This window comes from Pygoscelis adeliae, unplaced genomic scaffold, assembly GCF_000699105.1.
Source record: "Pygoscelis adeliae isolate BGI_AS28 unplaced genomic scaffold, ASM69910v1 Scaffold238, whole genome shotgun sequence".
Classification (NCBI taxonomy): Eukaryota; Metazoa; Chordata; class Aves; order Sphenisciformes; family Spheniscidae; genus Pygoscelis; species Pygoscelis adeliae.
In genome coordinates this window covers 1085852-1110406 of record NW_008825285.1, presented here as the reverse complement: position 1 = coordinate 1110406, position 24555 = coordinate 1085852, and the positions used below count along the sequence as shown (strand labels likewise).

Genomic DNA, 24555 nt, shown 5'->3' with positions numbered 1-24555 from the left:
CCAAGATAAACCACAGATCTGATGAGAACCACTTTGAATAATGGATTGTCTATTTTTGACCTGGACTTAATGATTTATGCATTCAAGGCTCAAAGTTTCCTCTTCTGGTTAAAGAACAAGAAGGAAACATGTAAATGAAGGAACGGGAGGGGTTCTGTGGGGAGCAACACTGGCAGCATGGCCAGCTCTGCATGCTGAGCTAAACGGAGTTCAAACTCTAATAAAAGCCAGTGGGCAATATCAAAGGGAACAAGAGGAAAAACAGAAGTAAACAATGATGAAAACTATATGTTCTGTATTTCCCAACATGCCTGTCAAAACAATCCCATAAATTGATCCATTTTGTTAGTGAAAAATCTGATCCAGTTATACAGATGGCTTGATGGGTAGCATTTGCCAAGCCTGCTCCCAGCCCAAGGGGAGCAACACGTAGCTCAATGTTACACTGAGGTTATGTCAGTCTCACAAGCAGTTGCTCTCATTTGCTTTTCCTCCTCCCAATTGCCAAGTGTCTTCGGAAACCCACTTACTGAACTCTGAAATGCTCCCTTAGTGCCGTCATTCAAATTATGTATTGTCTTTACCAGATTGTACCTAGTGCCCTTCCAATACTCTGTTTAGCAATTGTAATGCAGCACTATAATGGACATCCAGTCAGCCCTGTCAGATTAGTTCAATCGAATCATTTTCTGCAAAAATGAAGAATAATCTACAGTACAGAAATAGGCCTGACATTGGGAATTGCACTCCTTAAACCTAAATGTCGGTCTAATCCCCAGTGAAAACTTAAGTAAGGTAAGGTTCAATCCAACTGAAATTTGCGTAAATCGGGACACAGGCAATGAAGGCCAGTTTGCCCATTTTTAAGAGTGGTGAGCACTGCACTAGAATTGCAAGGCATTTCTCTACAACCTGAAAGCTGCGTGAGTACTGAACTACAGTCCTCCTGGCAGTATCAGAAAGCGCATTTTCTGGGGAGGTAAGTGCCACTTTCACACCAGTCTCTCTTTTGCTGTACAAACTCAAGTACACTGGCATCTCTGCTCCACCTATTTCCTCTGGAGAAGGTTCAAAACTTTGGCTACACCTCTGTTCAGCTTGAATAGTATTGAATTCACATCTCAACCAGAGCAAAGTAGAACCTGAACCCAGCACCTGGGACATTTTTGGGGGAGACATTTTTTATTTAGGCTAATGTTTACTTTAAAAACACTTTCAATATTTACTACTGTAAAATACACACATGCTTGAAAACTAAGTTTGGACACACTGGATCCCAAAACATTCTGCTTGTTTGGTATGTCTCAGTGAAACAGGGAGATACCTAGCAGTCTGGGCTGTCTTCTGGAGTCTCCCAAAGTCCTTTCTAATCAGTGGAGGAAAGGAGGTGCCTGAATCTCCCTGTGTGGGAATGTCTTCACTTGTTTCTCGGGGAGCTCAATGATGTCAAATTAAGTGGATGACATCCCCATCCTTGGGGAAGATGTGCAGCATTCAGCAGCTCTACGTTTGGGACCTAAATGAGGTAGCCTGGTTTTCACCCTAAATTCTGAAATAACCACATTTTGGCTTAAAACCTAGAAATGTGCCTTAAAGGAAAAGGGTATTAACCGCATGGATAACAAGACAGACACCCAACGCTCTTGAAAACAGAAGCTGAATGGACCAAATCTGTTGAAGAATTTAATTTTAGTAATCACTTTTATTAAACAATGAGAGGTACATGCAGATTATGCCCTGCAGGTGAAAGTGTTGGTTTAGACCTGCAAGATTCTTTCTCAGTTGGGTCTTTACTCCATGGATTCACGTTAGCAAAAATAGTCTACCAGAAGACTTAATCTGAAAATTGCCTGCATGGGTTCACCAAAGGTCAGTGTCTTCTAGTGGTGGTACTTTACTCTAGAAGCTAATCTGAGGCTTGAGCTGACAAACTTAATTTTGTTGGTCCCGCCTACCTCTGTATTTATTTTGAGTGTTTATATCTAAGATTTTTAACAGTTGTTCACTTAGTAGGCATACACAAGAGCATCTTTCATGTTGAAGATTTTCTTTTTTTAGTACTGATCTTAGATACATTTTTCTTTCTCTAGACTTTTTAAATACTGCATTTAGAGAAACATGCATTACATAATTTAAAATAATTATTTAAGAAAGTTCCACCTGGCCATTTTTCAAAAAAGTCTCTGTGCATTGTCATGAAATTAGCTTCCTCTCATTGACAGGACAATGGTATCACTTTCTTAATATGCAGGAGAGTCTCCTTAGTACTGCAGATAGAAAACTAAACCTAAAAAAAAAAATCAAAGTTCAGAAATATGGGACTGGAATACCATATGGACTGCTTTAGGTAGTCAAATGAAGAGTCCACCTTTAGGATGAATAAAGTTGAGGACTAGTTTTCTGTGGTTGCTAAAACCATTTGGCAGCAGCATGGGCATTGACTAGGCGGCAGACAAACTCTCTGCTGACAGGAAGCTGGGAGGAGCAGCCCAGCCAGCTCCAGCACAAGCTGCCATCCTCCTTCCATGCCTGGAAAAGAGCAGGTATATTGGTCACAGGGCTCAGGCTGAGGGATGAGACTCTGAGGTGTATGGAGGTATTTCAGAGATTCTTTAAAATGTCTTACAGATATGCTAGGAACTGTCTCTTTGCTTATTGTTTGCTCTAACGAATACAAAAGATTAAATCCAGTAGAGGGGGTCTATTTGAACAGGTGACAGTAGCTTCAGCACTTTTAACCACCCGCCTTCATGGGCCAGTATCAGGCCTGATTCCTTTCATCCCGTATCTCTCAGTGCATTGCTTGGTAAGGAGAAGCGGAGGAGCCAGAATGCCAGGACTTGAGCGCTGCATCTCCATGGGCAAGGGGCTGGTGCATACCAGCTATGACTGCTCTGCCTGCTAAAAGCAGTCAAGAGAAAAGGATAAAGAGGGGGAAAGGAATTTCCAGTTCCTGCTGCTGGGATCAAGAAGTGAGAAGAGCAATTGCTGAAGGGAGCACATCCCCAGCAGTACATACTGATCCCAGACCTTGACTCAGTTCTCAGCAGCAGCCACCAGCACAAGACTGGAGGTTGTTTTAAACCACCTTGGACATGCAACTCCCTGATTTTCTTATGCCAGCAGTAAATACAGGAGAGGCCAAAAATAAGACCTAAGAAATAAAATAAAGTCCAAGATAATTCTGGAAAAGTTCTGAAGGAGGGTGAGAGAAGTGGTCAGCTGAGATATATCTCTGTAAGGACTACCTAAGGAGCTCTCTACCCTGGGAAAAACAATGTTCTGACAGACAGAAACCATTAGTTCTTTGATTTTTTTTTTTTTTTCTCTTGGACACTCTTGTGTTCACACTGCTAAAAATCAAGAAAGAAAGATGTGAAAAAAGTTGTCCAGCAACAGTATTCAACATTGGCCTCAATTCCCTGAGGAAAAACTTAAAAGGTGTGAGGGTTGCTATGAAATTGCCAGTATTCAGGCAGTTGCCCAAAGCCCAGTCGAAAATTAGCAAAACACCCATATTCTATCCCAGGAGTACTAGGGACACCTGACCAAATAAATGAGAATATTATACATGAAAAGACCAGATTCCAACTGATTCAGTATCTGACTCCAGTGATCAGATACAAGAATGGTGCCATTTTATCCTTACATGAACCTCATGAAACACATGAACCTCATGTTTCCAGATTGGGGTGATAATCTCAGCCACGGACTCTATTTCCATGCACACCCACTGCACAGCAGCCTAGGCAAAGAACAGACAGAGATCAGATATCAGTCCCTCTTGCCTTATACCCTGCAGCAAGAGTATTCCTTCTAAAAATAAATATATAAGATTATGGTATAATTCTACAAACAATTAGTTAATGTGATCATGTATATGCTCATTACTTATAAAAATCTCTCTCTTTTTAAAAAATCTGCTGAACTCTTGACCTCAGTAGATTTGCATGCCTTCTTTTAAATCTTCCAGTCTGAAAATACGTGCCACCATACCAAGGGCAGGATTCATGTATCTAAATACAACAATTCTTTTCTTCAAAGTTTTCCACAGCCTCAGAGCCCAGACTATGAGGAGTTTTAAGAATACTTTTTTCTTTTTCTTTCCAAAAGGACTATTTTTGTTAATGTCTATTACTGTCACATTTATTCCAGCTGAATTTCATCTACCATTGTGCTTTTTAATCCCTCAATGTATTTAAATCCATCTGGAATTTTTCTAAATCCTCCATAGTTCTTCCTAACAGAGACAATTTGCCCATGGGGTACCACTAATCTCTCTACACGCTGAGAAGCAGCAGTTCATGACGAATCTTTCTCTCCTATCTCATAACCAGCTCTTAATCTGCAGTGACACCCTGGCCCTTGCTCTAGTGACTCACTCTCCTTAAAGTCAGTATGAAGAGCATCCCATTTATCTCCTGTTGATTTGAAGGGTAGGTACAACTTGTGGTTTTGCTGCAATAGTAGGTTTTCTCCTGGGAGAGTCTGATATATCTCACCAGACTGAGGGGCTTCGCTCCTGAGGGGCTTCCAGGCGTGATGCTGCTGTGAAGGAGGAGAGAGTCTCTGGCACTGCCTCCTGGAGGCTGAGGCTCAGTGGCCTTCAGATATAAATAGCCAAGACTTAAAATGTGAATAGTAGCTTATCATTGATGTGGTCTCAGAGGCAGTGATCACAGCACTTCACCTCAGAGAAGCTGAAAACTATATTAGGAAAGCTTTTATTTTAAGGACACAGTTAAATTTTTTCCTTTTCTCTTTTCTGTTTTTTTTCCCTTCTTTTTTTTTCCTGCTAAGATTAGTAAATATTTTAACAAGCAACATAATGGGAAACTCAGTTACTGAAGTATGAAATAGAAGGATGTGAACCTCTGTGTGTGCAAATTTCAGTAGTAACTGAACTATGGAAGAGCTGCTGATGCCATCACAATAAACAGACATAGCTTTACCAAGGTTCCTCAAGAGATTTTCACTCCACTCTTCCCACAGACTCCTATCTCCTGGGAATTGGCTTCATGGCACTTCCTAGCAAACCAACACCACTATTCTGTGACCTGAAAGGTCACTTACCAAACCTGGCTGATTTAGCTGCTAGCTACCAACATCTGAGCCACGTGCCCTGCAATCCAGAGGAAAGAAGTCACATTTGCCTGAGGAGGGAATAAAGGGTGTATGGTGTCAGCTACATGTGCTCCATGGAAGGATTGAGTGCTCCTGCCACCTTAGGTAGCACATGGCGTGTCAGAGAATACATGGCAACACAGTGACATGACTCTCCCATTCTCATCAGGTTGGCAACCACTGGTATAAAGCTATTGAATCCAGCCTTCTTCAACTCCTCCTTCTCTTTTTCTACACAAAGGAAGTCTCACTCATCACAAAAAAGATGCATATTATCCATACAATGGAGAAGAAACTAAGACATTAGAGTGGTTTGCTCCAGGTCACAGAGGAGGTAAGTGGCATAGCAAGGACTACTGGAAGTGTTTTAACATCAAATAATTTATAGTGTTGCCATTAAATTCTTTCTGAGCCTACCAAGGCTAAAAAAAACCCATTTAGACAGCAAAAATTGTATTTATTTCTCTTGTCTGGAAGTGCCCCTGAGAGTAACTCATCTGATAATCTATAATGAAAGTCCTGGGCACTGATGCTTTAAGTCCGTGGCGTTACAACACCCTGCCTTGTCTGTCTGAGTTTGAGTCTTTTGTCTGTGTTTCAGTGTAGTTTCATACATCTTGAAGCACACATCCCCAGTAAAGACTTAGAGAAGGAATGTATTTCAGCACTAAATGGATTTAATCTGGTTTGAACACGGTCTGTGCCTTAAATTTAGTTAAATAATGATTAATTTTGTGAATGGTTCACATTTATTCAGGATTCATGAAAGCAACCAAATAACTTCTGAACACAGAGCTACTCATGGGATTGTTTGAGAGCTGCCTGACTTCACAGCACTGTTATCGTAATCATTTTAAGGACACCACAATTTTATTGCATTGGGCAGCAGTTTCTTTTTTTCTATGCTTGTTTCCTCAAAGGCTTTATTAGCCATAAAACCTTTTCAAGCTTACTTCTGTTTTGACCGCTCAGCAAATTCCCACTTTCTGTAATTTTTTCCCTCTTTTCCCACCACCAGTAAGTGTGAATTTAAACCTCTTAATACAGACAGATTCAAGTCCAGACCAATTTGTAACACAGATGACACTTGGTAAAAATCAATGTCAGTGGTCAGGCTATGAAGGTCAGAGGAGATAACGGCATCATGGAAACGCGAGAGTGATAGAGAAGTCGAGAAGGATGAACTCTCTAGAGTTATAATGGAAGTATGACACTGTGCCAGCCTGTACTTGCATTACTTCTAATGCGCACTACCTCCAGCTGTGTTAATAGCAACAAGTTCATACAGATGCTTTGTTGCTAGCAGAAGCATGGAAATAATGGCAATAATCTGTGCCATAATTGTGATATCCTTCTTTCTGAGACTGAAACGGACCCCAACAAAGTACTCCCTAATGCATTTTAAGCTGAATGTTAGAAACAGCGCTGGAGTCCACTTGTCATGAACCCTGAATCCCTGATGCAAAAAAGCCTTGAAAATGCAAAATTGTTCTATTGTATCAAATTGCTCCTTCATACAAGTAATTAATAAATGAGACTGAGGACAACTGATGATACACATTTTAATGCACTTCTGACTTTTCATTCTTTCCCTTCCTTCACATCTTCCCTCTTCCTTCAAGGCAGCTTAAAGCCCAGACCAATTTATAATGCAAATGGTTCAAATTACAAATGACAGAGAATATCCAACAACCTAGTGTCAAAAGAAAGAAGTTAAAAAACCACAAAAATTCCTGTAAGAGATCCAAACCTTAAAGATTTTTAAAATTACTTTTTATGAAAATTATTCTCTATACTACTAAGAAATTAACTCTAAATGTATTTCTATAGCAGATATACCTAGTCATTAGATTGTAGCATACCTTCTTCAAACAAGTGCCAGTGGAAAGCTGGAATATCTACTTGAAAGAAAAATTAAAATATTTTCTCTGTTCTGATTTATTCTCTGTGTTCTGAATTAGTCCTCACTTATTTTCTACTTATGAAATTTCATTTGCATGAAATAAAAATGATCTAGAGTGAGATTAAAATGACTTCATTCTAATTTGTAGTGGACAGGGGTTTACACTGTGTACTCATTATCTGAGTTAAGAAATTCCAAAAAAGTTTTCAGGCATGAAAATTAACTTATTGCATTTTTATATCTGAACTTCCCAGGATTGGGCAGAACAGCACTGATGAAAAAGTACCGGTAGATAATAGACTGCATTATGATTCAGTTTGCAGCATTCCCAGGAATCCTGGGCTTTCTCCTTCTCACTCATTTCAAAAGCTTAAAATTCATCAACTCTTTTATGATGAACTACACGGTAATTACCCCAAAACCACTGTGATACACTAGAAGTATTGACCATATTGTATTGTGAGATATTGCAGTATCTCAGGGTTTTAATGACTACCACTGTGTATAAAAACAAAGCACAGCTCACAGCCCCATCCCTAGTTAGGGGATGTGTAATGTGCAGCCTCAGTGATTAAAGGTCTATAGCCTGGAGACAGCAGAATAACCTGAACTTGCGCACAGAGAGGTTGTGGAGTACCTGCACCGGCTGCTCTCCCAAAAAAGCTGGCACGTGATACCTGAACAAGGGATGCTAACGTGGCACAGAAAGCATGGAAAGACAGAAATGGGAATGTCTGTTCTGGGAAACCAGGCCAACGGCCATGTCTGTTCAGCTAAGTGGAGAGACACAAATGTGAGCTAGTCCTTGTGGCACTACTGGGGACTCCAGGCGCACTCCTACAATTACCTGGTGCTTTTCATTGACTCAAGGGACCAGAGTGATTCCTTGCCCTTACTGTTGCTAGTGTGACAGATCGGCTGGTCACCAGCTACATCGATTCAAAATTTTGCTCTGGATGTTCCTCTAGAGGTAAAAATGCACAGCTGGTCAGGACAGAAAGCAGAGGAAAACATCTGGGGAAGTGAAACCCTAAGAGGAGGGAAAGATGGACCTTTGGAGGGACTCTTCTCTTGTAAAGTGATCTACATCAGCAGGTGAGAATCATGTTCTGGGATAATATATTTCAACAGATTCTGGAAGCACAAAAGCTAAGGGCAACAGAAGTAGAACAGACTATTGTCTTATCTCTGCACATACAACAGATAAGAAGAAATTAAAAATATTCAAAGCTGAACTCTCACATTGAAAAAAACCCACCAGTATTTATTGCTCTCTATGGCAAAGCTACAGTAACTGCTGTTTTTCTGTTATTTTCTTGTGCATGAATAAGAAGCATGAAGTATCATTTTCCTATGGGAATATATAATATCAGAATTAAGACAGTGAAGCAGTAATGTGGGGGATATGACCTCTGTCACTTTCTAAGTATCACAAGGAAACTGGAGGATTAAAGAGGGAAAAATGATTTTATGTCTAGAAAAATCTAGGGAGTGTGAATAATTACATGTGAAAAGTTAGCCAAGGAAGATTCTAGATTTATGTCTTTCCACCAGTTATGGCGCTGACACACAATGACAGAATTGTCTCTGCTGGATAATTTCATAGGCAAACATTTTCCATCTGTATTATTTAGGTAGGGTGTCAAGCTATGTTATCAGAAGCAAAACTTTTGGCTTTAAAATCAATGATGGATGTCTATGGAATTTGTTTATACAAGGGTAGAGACTGCTAGGGAAAGTGACAAAGTGGGGGATAAAAACTTTATATTTAACTTCTTTTTTTAATGGGAGCAATGCTATCCTTTGCTGTTTTTAACAGACTTTAGTAGCAAGAGCTTTTATGTATAATTCCTTTTAGTTCTTAAAGCTAGTTGTAGAAGTTAAGTGAAGAACATGCACAAATCTTTTTCCCTTGATAAAGTGAACCTGTAGGTAGAATAACAATTTCAGAGGACATTGAGATATGCAGAGAAGGTCAAATCAGCGTTTCTGTTTGTATATAAGTATTAAAGGACAAGAACATTTTGTTACTATTTTCTAAAAAATAGCTGAAAAGCCTCATGCAATAGAAAAGCTCAGCTTCCAGGAAACACCAAGACAACAAAGAACAATAAAATCTATCAGTCCAGTTTCATTGCTGTAGATATCATGATTAATTTTCTCCTGTTTATTTTAAATTTCATTTTAAAATGCAATTAAAATGCGCTAAATATTTTAACCTGGTAGGGGAAAAAATAATGAAGCTCATAAGAATACAATTCTTTAATGACTTGCCTAGGAAAACAGAAAACTTGGGGAATAAACCAAGAGTTCTGTACAACCCAGCTTCAGGGTCCTAACCTGAACACCATCCTGCGGAAAGTAATCATTACATGCAAAGCAGTATCATTTATCGCCTTTGTAAAGGTGGAGAAATAATACCAAGCATTTGGAATTAACCTAACCCTTCAGCATGTTAAGTGGGTCAGACTAATCATATTCCATAGAAATTTTATACTATGAACACAAGATCCATTTTCAGCTTTTTCACAGCATCTGAGCAGAATACCAGCTACCTCAAATTAAATGCATCGAAACGCATGTATGATCCAGTTAAGTTAACATGTTGTGAACAGATTTACTGCCTATATAATTTTATATAAACAGTCTGGAATTGAGAGTTAACATATGACAAAACGTGAAATATCCAGGAATTGACTAATACAACAATACTAGAAGTTGGCTCACAAGCTAACAGAGCTGCCATGAGCTGTCTGTGATTTTGTATTTCTATAAAAAACTTCAGGTACATGCATGGTGATAAATCACAAACCAGGACAGGTTCCTCCACATTGGGTGTCCAAGCATGGCTTCCGAAAAGCATGACTTGACTTTGAAGGTCGAAAAACTATGATAAGCAAAGAAAAGAGAGGGACTTTCGACTCTCAAATTAGGATTTTTCTTAGTGCATTTAAGTCTAACTACTCAATCTCATATTTAAGAAATTGCACACCAGCTTGACTATTTAAACTGCTGAGCATGCAGCAGCTTGCATTTGGTTTTACTGGAGGTGATAAGAGCTACATGTTCTGGAAAGTCAGGCTTTGGGTTTCCTCATGAGGGACTCCGGAGGCTAACCACTGTTTGAATGCTTTGATTGTGGGATTTAGGCCCTCAGCTTAGACCATATCCTGCCAGAAAAATGGGAGCGTTGGCATTATTTCCAAATAAAAAAAAAAGTTTTCCATACTTGAAGAACTAGAAGTTCAGAAAATAAGAATTCTTTGGTCCAAAGGCAAGGACTTCCCTGATTTGAGAGCTCACATTGATGTATCCCCACTATAACAGAGAGGTATTTTGTAAGTATGGCCAAAGTAGCATACAAATGAAAATAACATCTTGTAGATAACTTTGTTTTATAAGTTTACTTTAGAATTTCAGAGCTAAAATTAGTAGAAACGGTTCAAAACAATTACGCTGAGAAAGAAACAAACCTCTTTCACACAAATCCTACAGTGGTACCATATCAATTTTTTGAAGGAGAAAAGAGTAAACAAAGTAAATCACCCAATTTGATTGGTTTCTCAGCATAATAAAGTGCTGAAGCAGCACAGTGGAGGATTTGCTGGACAATTTTCTACACTGAAACTCTCAATTCATTCCAAAGCTTAGCACTGATGGATATTATGGATTGGTATGGATTGCACTGCTCCAACCATCTGAAAGGTCACTCGACAAACACAGCAGGAGCGACCTATTGTTCTTGCCATTGACAATCAGACGGCCGTTTTGACAAGTCTTTAAACTATCACAAATCTTTTCTTCAAGTATTACATGGAAATGTTTATCTTTGCTTTGTGGCACAATTAAAAGCTGGCATCTTAGGAGTTCACTGAAGCAGTCTTAATATCTCCTTGGGTCACACTTGCAGAGGCATGGAAGCCTGAGAATCTAATAGTGAATGGATCACCCCTGACATCTGTCGACTATACCACCAAGTATAATCTTTTCAGTTCCATTTTGAGATCAGAAGGTGAAAAGAATTCAAGATATCCTCCAGTGTACAAATATATTGGACTACTTCCCTTTCTTACCAAAAGACCACTGTTTCAGCTGTAAAAATGAAGCTTCGTTGCTCCAAAAAATCATGGCCAATAAAAATTGATGGATTGAAACTATGACCTATTGCTTTATGGAGGAAGAAGAAAAACATACTAAGATAGTAGTATTGGAAAATAAATAAGTACCTTTCATGGCATATCTTGGCATTTCATTTTGTGTGCACAAGTTAAGAGTGGAATAAAAAGCCCCACCTAAATCATAATTTTAGGTTTATAATCTTAAATGTGCTAATTGCTGCAAGAAAGATACTTCACATATGAATTTGTCTAACACTCAGGCTGTTAGAAAAATAAATTTCATGCCTACCTTTAGCCCCAGCTTCCTCTCTATTTAAAATAGAGAACTTTAAAAAAGCATAAAGATCTAAACACAAAATATCAAAGATCAGTTGTGAAATCAATTTCCTGAATATTTACAGAATACAATCACCTCTCAAACAGGAGTGATCTTAGACTGACAAAGATTAAGGATCTGACTAGGAATAGTTCCAGACCCTTTACTTCACTGTATGAATATAACATGCATGTACAGTTATATACAAATGTGTAACATACACCTAAGCCATTTATCAATACTATTTATTTACTGCAAACAGCCAGTAAGGTTTTCAGTACAAAAACTTAATGATACAGGAAGCTTACTAAAGAAATGTTCCTTAAATGGACACTAAAATTTCTCTTCTGTGCAGTGACAGTTAACAAACATCCCTTTCTCTACCCTCTCTCCCCCAAGAAAAAATACAATTAAAGCAACATTCATGAAACCAAGTCCTTACTGAAACTCTCGGCTACACTGACCCAATTGCTCTCTAAGGCCATTTTATGAGCTAAAGAAATGGTTGTGGGAAATACTAGTACATAACAGATCCCTCAACTGCTGTAGAAAGTATTTCACTGTTCCTGCAGAGTGGACAAGTCCATTTTTAGCATGTGGAATTTCCCGAACAGGTTTTGTTGTTATTATAAAATTCCAGAAAATATAAATTTTGTTTTGCAAAATATGGGGTTTCCATTTTACTGTTACATTTCAGATAGACCTATTCAAAACAAACAAGTTTAACAACGAGAAAAATTAAACCAGTATATTTTGGAGTTGAAATGCTGAGGAGGGTCAAATCACTGAAGAGTTATAAGTCACTGGCTAAGAACCCTGAACCAAAATCTGTTTGCTGCAGATCGAATGCAACACAATCCTGGTACAAAAGGAATTTTGCTTTAGGTCAATTCAATCAGCTAATTCTCTTTAATAATTAACTTATTCTAGATTAGGAACTGAAAAAAAAAAAAAAAAACCCATGAAAGCTTATTCTCTTTTTCTCTACAGTGAATTTGGAGAAGATGACATCTAGTTGTACTCAAAGTGGTAAGAATGTGGTGAGGAGTTATCAGTTAAGTTTTCTGAATACAAATAGCATGTGCTTTGTGTAATAAGCTGGTTACCATTAAAAGCCAAAATTGTTTTGATAAACATATTTTTGAATTCAAACCATTTGAAGTAGTCTCATCTAACTCATTGCAAATTTTTTTTCATCATTTCTGAGTATTTTTAACAACATCCCAATATTTATCTAAAACCATCTTGCCCAAAAGTTACTAAGATTGTAATAATCTAGTACATAAGAAAAGCCCTTTTTGTCTTTCTGGTATTGAAAATGGTAAAGAAGCTGAACAAATCTATGCTTAATATATTTGTGTATATAGAGTCCTCTAGGACCAAGAACCTTTGGACAAACGACCCTCTTCAGCGAGTTTCATTGAATAATAATGGACACAATTTGGGGAAAACCCATTAGTGGGGGACTAGCCAGGAAGAAAACCAGGTAAGATGACAAGGTGAAGAATCTACATGCTCTGAAGACAGAAAGTCAGAACATCTCCCCTTACATAAAGCTGTGAAAGCTCTAAGCTTTTAGAGAATTTATGAGCCAAATAAGTCTGGATGGTCAAGGGAGATGGTGTCATTAAGATACTGTTGGATATAAAGCTGCCTTCCAGGCTGATGTGAGTTAAAAGCCCTGGGAGAAGTAGGACTGAGCTGGGGGAAAACTGGCTTCTACTGCTTCACATCGCATTCATAGGCAGGAACCAAGAGGTGTGGTTAAACTAGGCTATACCATCAATTTCTGGTAGACTGGTTTCAAAAACACAGAAGGAGACTCCTGAGTGCCTCCTTGACAAAAAGCAAACAGAAATGTAATCTACCTGAAGGACTAAGGTATGACCTAGACAAAAAACTGGAAGAATACTCTGTAATAACTAGCTTTCTCCTGAAGCAGGTTCTTGAGAATAGTGACCCTGCTACAGGAACCAGTCAACAAAAACAACTGAAAAGTGTAATTGCAAAAGCAGTTTAAAACTGACTAATTAAATCCAAAGCACTTGGTCATTAAATAATGATTAAGAGTAGTTATTGACACACAGACATGTTAACAGAACTATAAGGACCTCAAATCATTTGGGACTTTCCTTAAAGCAAGTACTCCAAAACTCCCAAAAGGTCTTTTCTAAACTCTAGAGCTAGGTTTCTTTATAAAGTGAATAAAATTTAACATTAAAATGGTAAAAATAAAACTCAGAATGAGACAAGATAACAATGCAAGGATCTGTTAACATAATTCTCATCTCCACTATGTTCTCACAAGGTGAGCCCTTTCCTTCAGCATCTCTCATTCTAGTAACTAAGTACCTTTTATTTTCTGCAGGGTAACCTCTCAGTCCTTATGAAATATATATTCCTGCCATTATCTCTGAGGAGTAGGTATTCTCTACTTTTTGAGAAGTCTCTGTCTGCCTCTGTCTCTGATGTTTGCAAGCTGCCGAACCTCAGCTTTCACTCTCCTCCCATCTGCCTGTCCCTCCATGCACCACATAAAATCTCTTCCCCCCAAATGGCGTTCTTTCTTTGTGATCCTATCTCTCTCAAGTGTAGCCCCTAGGAGAAGGTAAACAAGAAGCTGTCCTCTGATACCCAGCCACAGGCATTTCAAAGCAACACAACGTGGAAAAAACAAGAATTCTCCACAATCCTACCGCTTCGATCCCATTAATAAGTTTGAGACAGTCAAAAGAGTTAATCCATGCTACAGAAGTTTCAGTCTCAGTTTCTCTATAATGCTATGCAGAGGTTTGTAAGTCCATCCTAGAAATTCCTAATTTCTCACAGAAGATGAGTCGGGATCGTTAACCAAATATAACATTGTTCTCACAGGGGTGGGGTGGGGGTGGGGGGGAGGATGTAAAAGTGCCCACACAGTTCTAAACTCCCAAATGTTCCTAAAATAAACTGTGTATCACCAGGGAAAAAAACTGTCTTTTCAAAGTATAGTGTTAAATGTCAAATTCATTAGTGACATGACCTGAAATCATTAGGTGTTTCTTTCTTAACTAGCTGCATATGTGATGTTTGGATTCCAATACGTGTTATATTCAGATCAAAATGAAACCACTGAGAAAATATTGTGCTTTATTATTTTGTGTCATTTTTTGAAAGAATGACTCAGGCATTGATATTTAGGCTACTTTCAAGTCAAATATTTAAAGCCCACATCCTAACCATAAGCACACTCACTGACATATTGGAAGGTCACTGGAACATGAGAAGACAGAGAGAGGTCTGAGCAAAAGACCTACAAACTAAATATCTTCCGCATTGGAGGAAAGGCAACTGTAAGAAAATGGAACTGTATTCTTGTAGTTTCATCAAAGTACTGAACAGGTCCCAAACAGTTTCAGATGTATTAAAAATCAGGCCTGTGGCATTTTCTTCCTGTACATTCATATTTCATTAGGTGCAATAACTTTATCTTTTCTCCAGTTAAAGATGCCATTGGCTGCTGTACTTACTCTTTCACTGTCACTATATAGCCATATTCTTTATCCTCGGAAGACTTCACTTCAAGTTGTAAGCCTTGTCCCATATTTTCAGGAGGCTCATCATAGGAGTTTCCATCCTGCATTAAAGCATTCTTAATCCAGTAGCGGGTCTCGTTCTGGTCTTTGGAGTCAGATTCACTGTTCTTTGCAGCTGTCAGTTCCCTTGAGAAAGTCTCACTTTTTACATTTTCCACACCAGCATTTATTTCTTCTGAGGAAGAAGAGTCAGTGTCTTCAGATTTCTTGGTTTCTGTCTTGGTAGATTCTTCAGGTATAAGGTCTTCAGGCATATTTTCAGGTAATGCATTCTCATTCAAGAAGTTAACTAGTTTTGCAGTGCTCTCCTGTATTAAAAGAATATTATTATTATTAAAACTAAACACAGGACTGTCATACTGAACCAAACCTAGATATAATCTTTCAAACTCTTACTGATATGGTATAGTCTATTCATACAAATGTCGCATGGTCATTTTCTTAATTTCTACATGCTGCCAGACTATGTAAGAACATAATGTTTATTCAGTAATAACAAAAAGAGCATTAAATTATACCGCTGTATTTTTCAATAGTTTTAATAAGCGCAAAGAAATTCTACAGCTAACAGTTACTTTCTTCTTCAGATACCACAGAATCTAGATAGCCTTTCCTCTGTCTTGAACAGCTAGAAGAAAATGCTGATGGTATTTTCATAGTGTTCATTTTCATGTGTCTGACTGTTTAAGTATTGACGAGAATAAAACTGTTCTCAAATAAGTTAATGAAAAGGAGAAATAGTAGAAATATCTATCAATATGCCTAAGTGTTGGGACCCAAAACTCTTGGGTCTCACAAGTCATAACACAGGAAAGGGAACAGATATTACGTGATGAATTATATGTCACTTATTCATCTCTAGAAATTGTGACAAACTCTTTGTGAGTGATCCACTAAGCTAAACGTACGATCACAGAAAAAGTCTGTCTAATAAATTGAAGCAATATGCAAATAAGCAAAAGTCAAAACACACACTTGGAACAATTTGTTAGCTAGTTTCATTATATAAGTTTATCGCAGCCAAGCATTTGGGAGGAAATGACTGCTGATGGGCACTTTGTGCTCTGTGTCACAATATATCCTTTCCTATCACATCCCCTATTCAAACTGTCACTAAGAAATCTTCACGTGGGATCCTCTGTAAGCCTATTGTGAATGCAGCGCTTCATTCCTTGAAGAATTTCATGTGGGTGGTTAAAGCTCCTGCTACATTGTCCACTTGTGTGTTTTCCCTGCTTGGTAGAAGGGCAGCTACTAAAGATGTTTTACTGTGGACACAAGAGGGTTTGCCCATTTACGAGTCTTGCAGTGTTAGCTTTTGATAGAGCATATAGTAGGAGAAGTTTCATGGCAGTTTTTAAAAATATTTCTTTGAGATTTTTCTGCTCCATGCAACCCAGAAAAAGAAAGATTTATATATCTCAAAACTGGCTGAATATGGACATAAGTCTATAGGATATGATTCAAAGCTCATAAGGAATACATAAAAGTAATCTGGATTAAAATCCCAAATTTGATGTTACCACCTAAGGTACAAGATGTAATGCCTAGAGTTTTTTAAATACCTCTGATATTCAACGATTTGGAAGAATTAATGGTAAAGTGAAGAATGACAGATCCCATGAAAGCAGAGGGAATTTTGAACCCTCCCACAAACACGTGCTTCTGCTTCTGAAAACCAGAGAGATTATCTGAGCGAGGATGCTTACACTCCCCCAAACTAAGAGCCAAAGGACAGGTGAAAGAAGGGTGTTTTCAAGAACACCTCAATACTCAAAATTTACTAAATAAAAAGCCTGAATTTGTCTGAGCTTTGGGATCTGTTATGACTGTTCTATGAAAGAAGGGCATAACAGGACTTGATTTTGGTTTTTTGAACTGCAAAACTCATTTTGGTTAAGGTTTAAATAAATGTTCATTTAATATTTCAATGCATCAACAACAATCTGCCTGTGCTGTGATATTGAATTATATCCACAGAATACGCAAAACAAGTCTTGTTTCAGAAGTGTGTTTTTGACCTTCACGGTATATGAACCTGATATTCTGAGGTGGAATACTCGTTTTGTTAAAATACTGGTACTCTACCTGTTTATCAGTTCTCTCACTGGCTTCATGCACTCCATTGTCTGTAGGATATGAAAAGCACAAATACATAGTTACGAAGGGAAAACATCATATATGATACAAACACCGCTTATAGGCTGCTTTCTAGTGGTGGCCTTTTCATGCAATTTAAACATTAAGACATCAAAGCTGAAAGGGCAGAGTAAAGAGCACTGTATAATCCAGTATTGTTATTCTAACCCCACTTCAATAAGAAATTAATGCAAGATCAATAGACAGGGTACTTCAAGAGCCAATGTAATAGTGTTATTTTGCTAATTAAGTATCCAATCTTCATATCAGTTTATCAATATCTAAGAAAAAAACCCAATAAAATGGCTCTAACTAGCTGAATGGAAATTTCTATTAAGGAAAAAGGAAACATATACATCCCTCATACATATTTTGGTGGAAGAAGATGACTTATTTCAATAGATATCGTCTACCAAAACCATGTTTTTTAGTTTAACTACAGTGATGATATGCAGTCACATCATTAACCTCAGTCAAATAAAGTTGGCTTTTTGGTTTATGAACTGAGTCTAATTCATCTTTCCCAGCATGATTCGGGACAAACCCTCGTCTGCTCATTTTAATCTACAAAAAGAACTGGCAATTAAAATAACCAGAATATCCCTAACTAGTAAGAATTTCAATATCTCACCATGAAAAAAGACAGTAAATTAAAATAACTCTTTTTCACTTATAGCATATGTTGTTGGTGTCCTAGATATCGTAACACTCCTAAAACAGAGAATGGGTAAGTGGTAACTTATGTGCCACTGTGGTATCAACTCATTAATGGCAATTACTGCAGCTCCTGAATCTGCATCACCAGGAAAATATGTGTCCAGACAGAAGCAAATAACAATAACTTTTTTATTTCCCTAAGCACGAAAGGGAACAAGTAGTTTTCTACCTGTACCTGTCTAAGACTTTCTTCTGCAAGTAATTGTGGTACATTAAAGAACAATTATCTATAAAACACAATTTTTTCCCCCAAATATTTTGAAATATATTATTGGAATATAATAATTTTTCATTATCGTTTTGCTTAAACATCTCCTTTTCAAGAAAGGGAAATTAGACCACACAACATAAAGCAATTTGTATTTCAATATAATTGGGTGTGTAGGTTTATCTTGTTTGTGAAGCTTGAAGACCAAGGGTTCACAAAAAAGATGTATTTTCAATAAATAAAGTATCTGCTGTAAAAAGAAAATAACAAAGCTAAAATTGTGCAGCCTTCAGGGAAACATAAAGAAACTTTCACTCCTGTCCTCTTTAAAACTGATTAAAAATAGTCTAGCACTACTGTGAAACAATAAAAGAAAATTAAGGTAGCTATATTTTGCTGTACTTAACTCTTAGAATTAATACCTGGTACGTTAACACTGTGTTCCGTTAATCCAGTTTGAATCTCTGTCCTTCCTTGAGCACCTCCTTTTTTCATTTGCGCTTCTGTTTTGTCTTCTCTAGTTTTTCCAGCACCACCCTCCGTTTCTTCCTGAATGCCAACTGTTTGAATTGCATTGGCGATAGTATCAGCGATCTCATCCAGTTCTGTTGAGCTGAGATTCTCCACATTCACCTGGTGTTTCTCTAGGTCCTTCAATACATCTTTAATAAGTGTCTCTGGATCACAAAACAACATAAGCATGAGATTTAGCTGCATACATGAAGCACGTGCTTGTATCACTAAGTATCTTTCATGTTTCCTAAAAGACAGTTTTTCCTTCATGGAGAGCGCCTCTTTTCCAAAGCAGTGCATACACGTTCCTGCTGCCATCTTTACAAAAAACACAGTGTTATAAATGGATGTTAGAGTTTATGACAAGGTGAATCTGTGCCAGGCACTGGGGGATGTATGCCACTACAACGCAGCAAGTTGTCCTAGACAGAGGGGTATAAAACTGTCACTTTTTCTTTACAAGAGCATTGTTTCCTAGTCTAAACCAACTCAAAATACTGAAGACAAGTGTTAAGGTAGCTTAATGTTTTTTAGCTACACTAATATAGCACAAACAACACTACAGTTTATTAGACATCAGTTTTCTTTGGTGAGTTCTTGTTTGCAACGTAAATAGCTATATAGGATTCTGGAAAAAAAAGAGTCAGATATTTTGTCTTTCAGTCAAAAAGCTCCTCTTCAATTAGAAGTGGCTATGAATATATGTCCATTATATACATGGATATGTAATGGACAAACCTTCTAAATTGTATTGATTCCTCTTGGAAAATATGTATTTGTCAAAAGTGAACTTTACTGTTTTGGTTTGTCAGCTATGAAAGTTTTATCAGTCATATTGAGGAAAGAAATGTTAAGATGAGACCGTGGGAACGGCAGGGGTGTGGGGGGGGGGGGGGGGAGGCAAGGGGGAACCCAACCTTGATGTGAAAAAAGTTTTGAAGATGAGGAAATTCAAGGACAATGGATATTAAATGTGAATATCCTTTCAGTTAGAGTTAAAAGATGTAGCATAACAGGTCTTCAGGGAAGGTACTTTTCTGACTGCGTATGTCCTTCAGTACCATTCTGTATAACTCTGCAAAACTCAGCCTAATGTCCCTTGGAGTATGACACACTAAATGTAGGGCTTACTCTAGCATACCAAAACCATTTTCAGTCATGCCTCTGTCCTGCTTATTCATGCTGATCAGTAATTTAGCATACATATGCATATGCATGCAAGCAAGAAAACTCTTTCACATAAGTAGTATTGTGTAAGAAGAGGAAGATATGGACTGCTTTTAAATCTCTGTTGAATGTATGAATTTATATATAAGCAGTTTGAAGGCAACATCCAACCTTTTTTCTTACAGTAACATTCTCCCTGTTAACCCCTGTGGTTGGACATGTTCATCATCATCTGTAAACAAGACTTTGGGACCATGCTGTCAGCTTTCAGGCTTACATAAAGGTGAATTAAAAAGTAGGTGTGCAAAGGGGAAAACACAACTAGAAAAAGGGTTAAAGAGAAGGTTTTGCTTCCCACAACAAAGGAGGAAGTTGTTAGAGACTAGGAAAGAAGAAGAATTAGAGACTCCTCTGCTCTAGGGGAAGAGGCAGCAGAACATCTGTGATTTTGCAGGGAGACAAGAATCAAGGATTATTTGTCATTGGGAAAAGAGGCCAAGACCTTGGACACGTCTGTCATTTTTTGGCCCCCACAGTGTTAGCTGAAGAGGTTAGAGCCTGCAGCGGACCATCAGCTTCTCAATGTCATGTCAAGGCAGAGATTAATTTCCTCCAACCTGCCCCATAATTCACCAATTAAACAAATGCCATTTTCCCTAAACAAATTAGTCAATATAAACCAAGATAACTTAAGCAGTTTAAATAGTAGATTTACTGTGAGTCAAAGAGGGGTTTGACACATGGGGAAGACATGATGTGTTTTCTTTTCCAGGTTAAAAGGATACATCTTTCCAATAATCCACCATGATGACATTACCAAATTCTACTGATTTCATTATAAGATTCAGCTGAGGTTGTATGCTGTGAAATTTTGAAAGTAACACTTCACAGAAAATGTTGAATACTTTCCTTTCCACATTTCATTGTGTTGTATCCATCCCCTGTTATGAATTTAAGAATACAGTAAAAACATCATGACCAAATGCTTTTGTTTAGGAAGGTAATCTACAAGAGCAAATTGATCCAAACTGCAATAAAAGTTTTCTCTAGACTTGATCAAACTGAGTTCAAGAAACTTTTTCAAGAAGCACAACAGCTACCTGGAAGATGGCCATTAGGAGAAGATGTAACACACAGCAGCAATGCAGGAAATTAAGCTGTAGGAAATACCAGCACTGCCAGATTACCGCAGAAGCCTTGTGTCTGCTTAAGTATCATTTCTGTTCTTATGTTTTATAGAACTATCAGACAATAACCTGACAGAAAAACCTAAAATATTGAAGCAGAGCTAATAAAGTCAGCAAAGAAAAGACAGAATATATGTCAGTTCCAAATCAAAACTAAAACTTTTCAACTAAATGTAAAAAGACACATTGCAAGGCACATACACAGTAGGAAAAAAGTGTTCTTGGAACACCGTTTGATTACCTGACATCAGTGCATCTACAAAAGAATGAAAACTGTGATGACTTCAGGGACTCTCTTTTTCAAGAGTTTTTGCCATTTATCCATTGATATGAATAACCCATGACATGCAGCAGCTAACAATCTATGAATGAGATTCTGAGGGTTTTTCCAATCATGTGGAATAATATTTACAAATCTTCATAATAATTTTTAGTGCAGATTGAGAATCCACCTCTGTATTTCTAAACCCCTTGTAAAAGTGGAACGGTCTTAGAAAACATCTATGTCAAGAATGAGAGGTTTCTAAGTCACACAAACATCATTCATTAACATTCAATTTTAGGCAAAAGAAGAGAGAACATGCTCAAAGCAGCCAGCTGACTAGAGCCTTGAACATGAGTTTCCCACAATCCAGATGAGTTTCCTAGCTATTAAATGATACTGACTGCTTTAGGATCACTCGCTCACTTTCCTACAATACTTTTGAAGCATTTTTGATTTGTTCAACTTCAGAACAGAAACCACATTTCTTTTCCCTTGACTTAGAGCCCCTGCTTTGTAGCCATAACACTTTCAGAAGAATGTCATTCAGTTACCGTGATTTTCAAGCTATTAGGAAACATCTTACCAAGAAATTGGATTTATGAAAAAAATTCAAACACACTTACATGCCTAGTAGCACTATTTTTTCAAAATTTAGACTCTCAGATTCTCAAGCTTACTCAGTGCTAATGTTACTTAGAGTCTATCTATTTTAGTTTATACAAATGAAAAATATATAAAAAGTTTTATATAAACTTTTTATAAAGTGTATCTATTTTCTGAATATGGGACCAAGATTCTTAAAATACTTCACAAGAGTGGTTAGTAGTACTATGAAGTTTTTAGTAAAATGCATAGGGAGGTGTTTCAAGCAAATTCCAGCAAATGGAACAGCATAAAAGTGATTGCATCACTGAGTAAAAGTTGTACAAACAATGTTCATTTATTTATGATAAAAACCTAGTTCAAATTCAGGAATTCAGCAGCAGATTCAAGTCAAAGGTAGTTCAAAATTCTGATTTGAAAAATCAGCAACCTAAGGTTTCCAAGCTGAAAGCAAGTTTTGAGCCTCAGAAAAATAATTTGCATCTGCATTTGCCTGTTAAATTTTATTTAAGCTAGTCACTGGCCATTACATCAATATTTGAAGACAAATCTTAAAAGAGAATTATATTTCAGGACGTATATAACGAAAAGAGCTATATTAATGTAGCACTACTAGATTTTTGTTTATTCAGTTGTTTCACAGCCAGCTGTCAAGACCAACTACTGAGCTACTCAACAACATGCAGTCAGTATAGCCTTGTCATTTCCATTCCATTTAATTTTTTTCCAAACTGACTTTTCTTTGTATCTATTACCTTAGCCAAGTCTTATCTCTCCAGTCCACTTCCACAGGGTCATAGTTAATAACAAAGCAGTCTCACTCTCAAACAAAATGGAAATGGGGGAACGGGGCGGGGAATCACATGAGAAAATGGGTGGTCACAGGCCTTATTTCAGATAACACTAACAGGCTCACTGCAGGTCCTCCTGGTTCATTAAATAAACCTGTTATAGGGGAGCCTCTTGCTCTTGTGATGCTGCTATTCCTGCCCTGGTCAATGCCACCTGGACACAGTTTATCAAGCAAACTCCTAAATACAGACGTGTCAACGTGAGTAAAACTTAGCTATTATATGCTACCTTTACTGAACAACTACAAGTGTGATGTAAAATGTCAAGGACCAAAGGCGATAACCAAAGCTAGCAAGCATGAGGAGCACCATGTGTTCAGTACAGTCGCAGGAACAGTCATTGAAATGTCTATAACAGCCTAGTGAAATGGAAGTCGACATAGTCTTGCTAACTTCATGAGGTTACTGATATGATGTTAATACATATCCATGCTAAATATGGATGTTTCCACTTCTTATTATGGCACTTGTCCATGTTTGTATATCATTTGCATATTATTGGATAAGGCTGATACACAACTAAATATCAATGCATTTACTTACAAACACCTTTGCGTAATTTAAATAAATTATTATGAATTTATTAAAATCAGAAAATATTGTTGGAGAAAGACCAAAAAGCAGATGGATACTGCAATGGCACATCACTTACGTAGCACATGTACTTGAACATGCATGTACCTGTGCACAGCCTTTATACTCCCCCAATGACCCCTTCTAAATAGAATTGGCAATGCTCAGCCATGTTTCACAGGCCTTGTACTGCAAACCAGATATCTCCCTTAGCTCCAGCTTCTGAACTGAAAAAGGCAAGTTGCCTTTCATAGTTGCCTTGGAACCATAATGATAGTAAAGGCACACATATCTTAGATGATGCAATTTTTAATATCCGCTTCACCAGTAGAATTCCCCTAGTAGATAACAATTAGCAAGGGAAAACAGCATTTTATTGTACAGCACATAAATCATGCTCCATACTCCATTGACACAACTGCGAAAGCCAGCTTGCCTGACAACTGAATAGTATGGCAGCAGTAACTTTGCGAGTGGTCCCACAGGGTGGTCTGTCTTCTTCTACCCCATCACCCCACTGACCACATATTAGCTACCCTCAGCAGCTGAGCACCATATAGATTGGTGACCACAGCTTTGCAAGACAGGACGTACAGAAATATCTTTTCTCTATAAACATGCAAGTTTGTTATTTTTTGAAAAAAGACATCTGAATTACTAATTTTGTGACCTTTCCAAAGTAACGGAGAGATGTATTCTGTAATATTTAATACACCAAAAATGAGTAGACTAGAACTAATCACTTAAAACTAAGCCAAATTCTAAATATGGCTGGTGGAGAAGACAGATTAACGATTCCGCTATTGCACAGTGACTACAAAGGCAGTACCCACGCACATCATGCTACTCCTAGAGGTAGTAGTTTCCACATCCGATAGAAAAATAACTCCTCATTTCCTTCTCTTGTATCTCTCCCTCAAGGTGCCTTGTTAGCTAATTTACCTGCCACTGTTTTGCAGCAATTCTCAGTGCTAATCTGCTCAGCACCTTCTGGATTGTTATCCTGGTCAAGTTCCTTTGTCTAATCCTGTATCAGATGCAGCAGAGAACTGAGCTCATGTGACTGCACCCCATGCTTTCCAGTTTTTGAACAGTTCTATGGTTTAGAGAGTGCAAGAGAGAAACAACCCACAAGCATACAAAAATCATAGAATCATAGAATCATAGAATCATTAAGGTTGGAAGAGACCTCCAAGATCATCGAGTCCAACCATCAACCCAACAACACCATGCCCACTAAACCATCTCCCTAAGCGCCTCATCTACCCGTCTTTTAAATACTTCCAGGGATGGTGA

At 37.8% G+C, this 24555-nt stretch overlaps 1 protein-coding gene across 1 annotated transcript in view; it reads right to left on the bottom strand.

Moving 5' to 3' along the window:
* PTPRN2 (protein tyrosine phosphatase, receptor type, N polypeptide 2) overlaps nt 1–18931 on the bottom strand; it is a 416744-nt gene extending 397813 nt beyond the window's left edge. Inside the window, exons 1-3 of the mRNA XM_009329894.1 lie at nt 18523–18931; nt 17125–17165; nt 14971–15344 (exon numbers count right to left, since the gene is read on the bottom strand). Of these exons, the coding sequence (XP_009328169.1) occupies nt 14971–15344; nt 17125–17165; nt 18523–18931 (824 nt within the window). The remainder of the gene's footprint in view (nt 1–14970; nt 15345–17124; nt 17166–18522) is intronic.
* Between the last annotated feature and the right edge of the window lie 5624 nt (nt 18932–24555).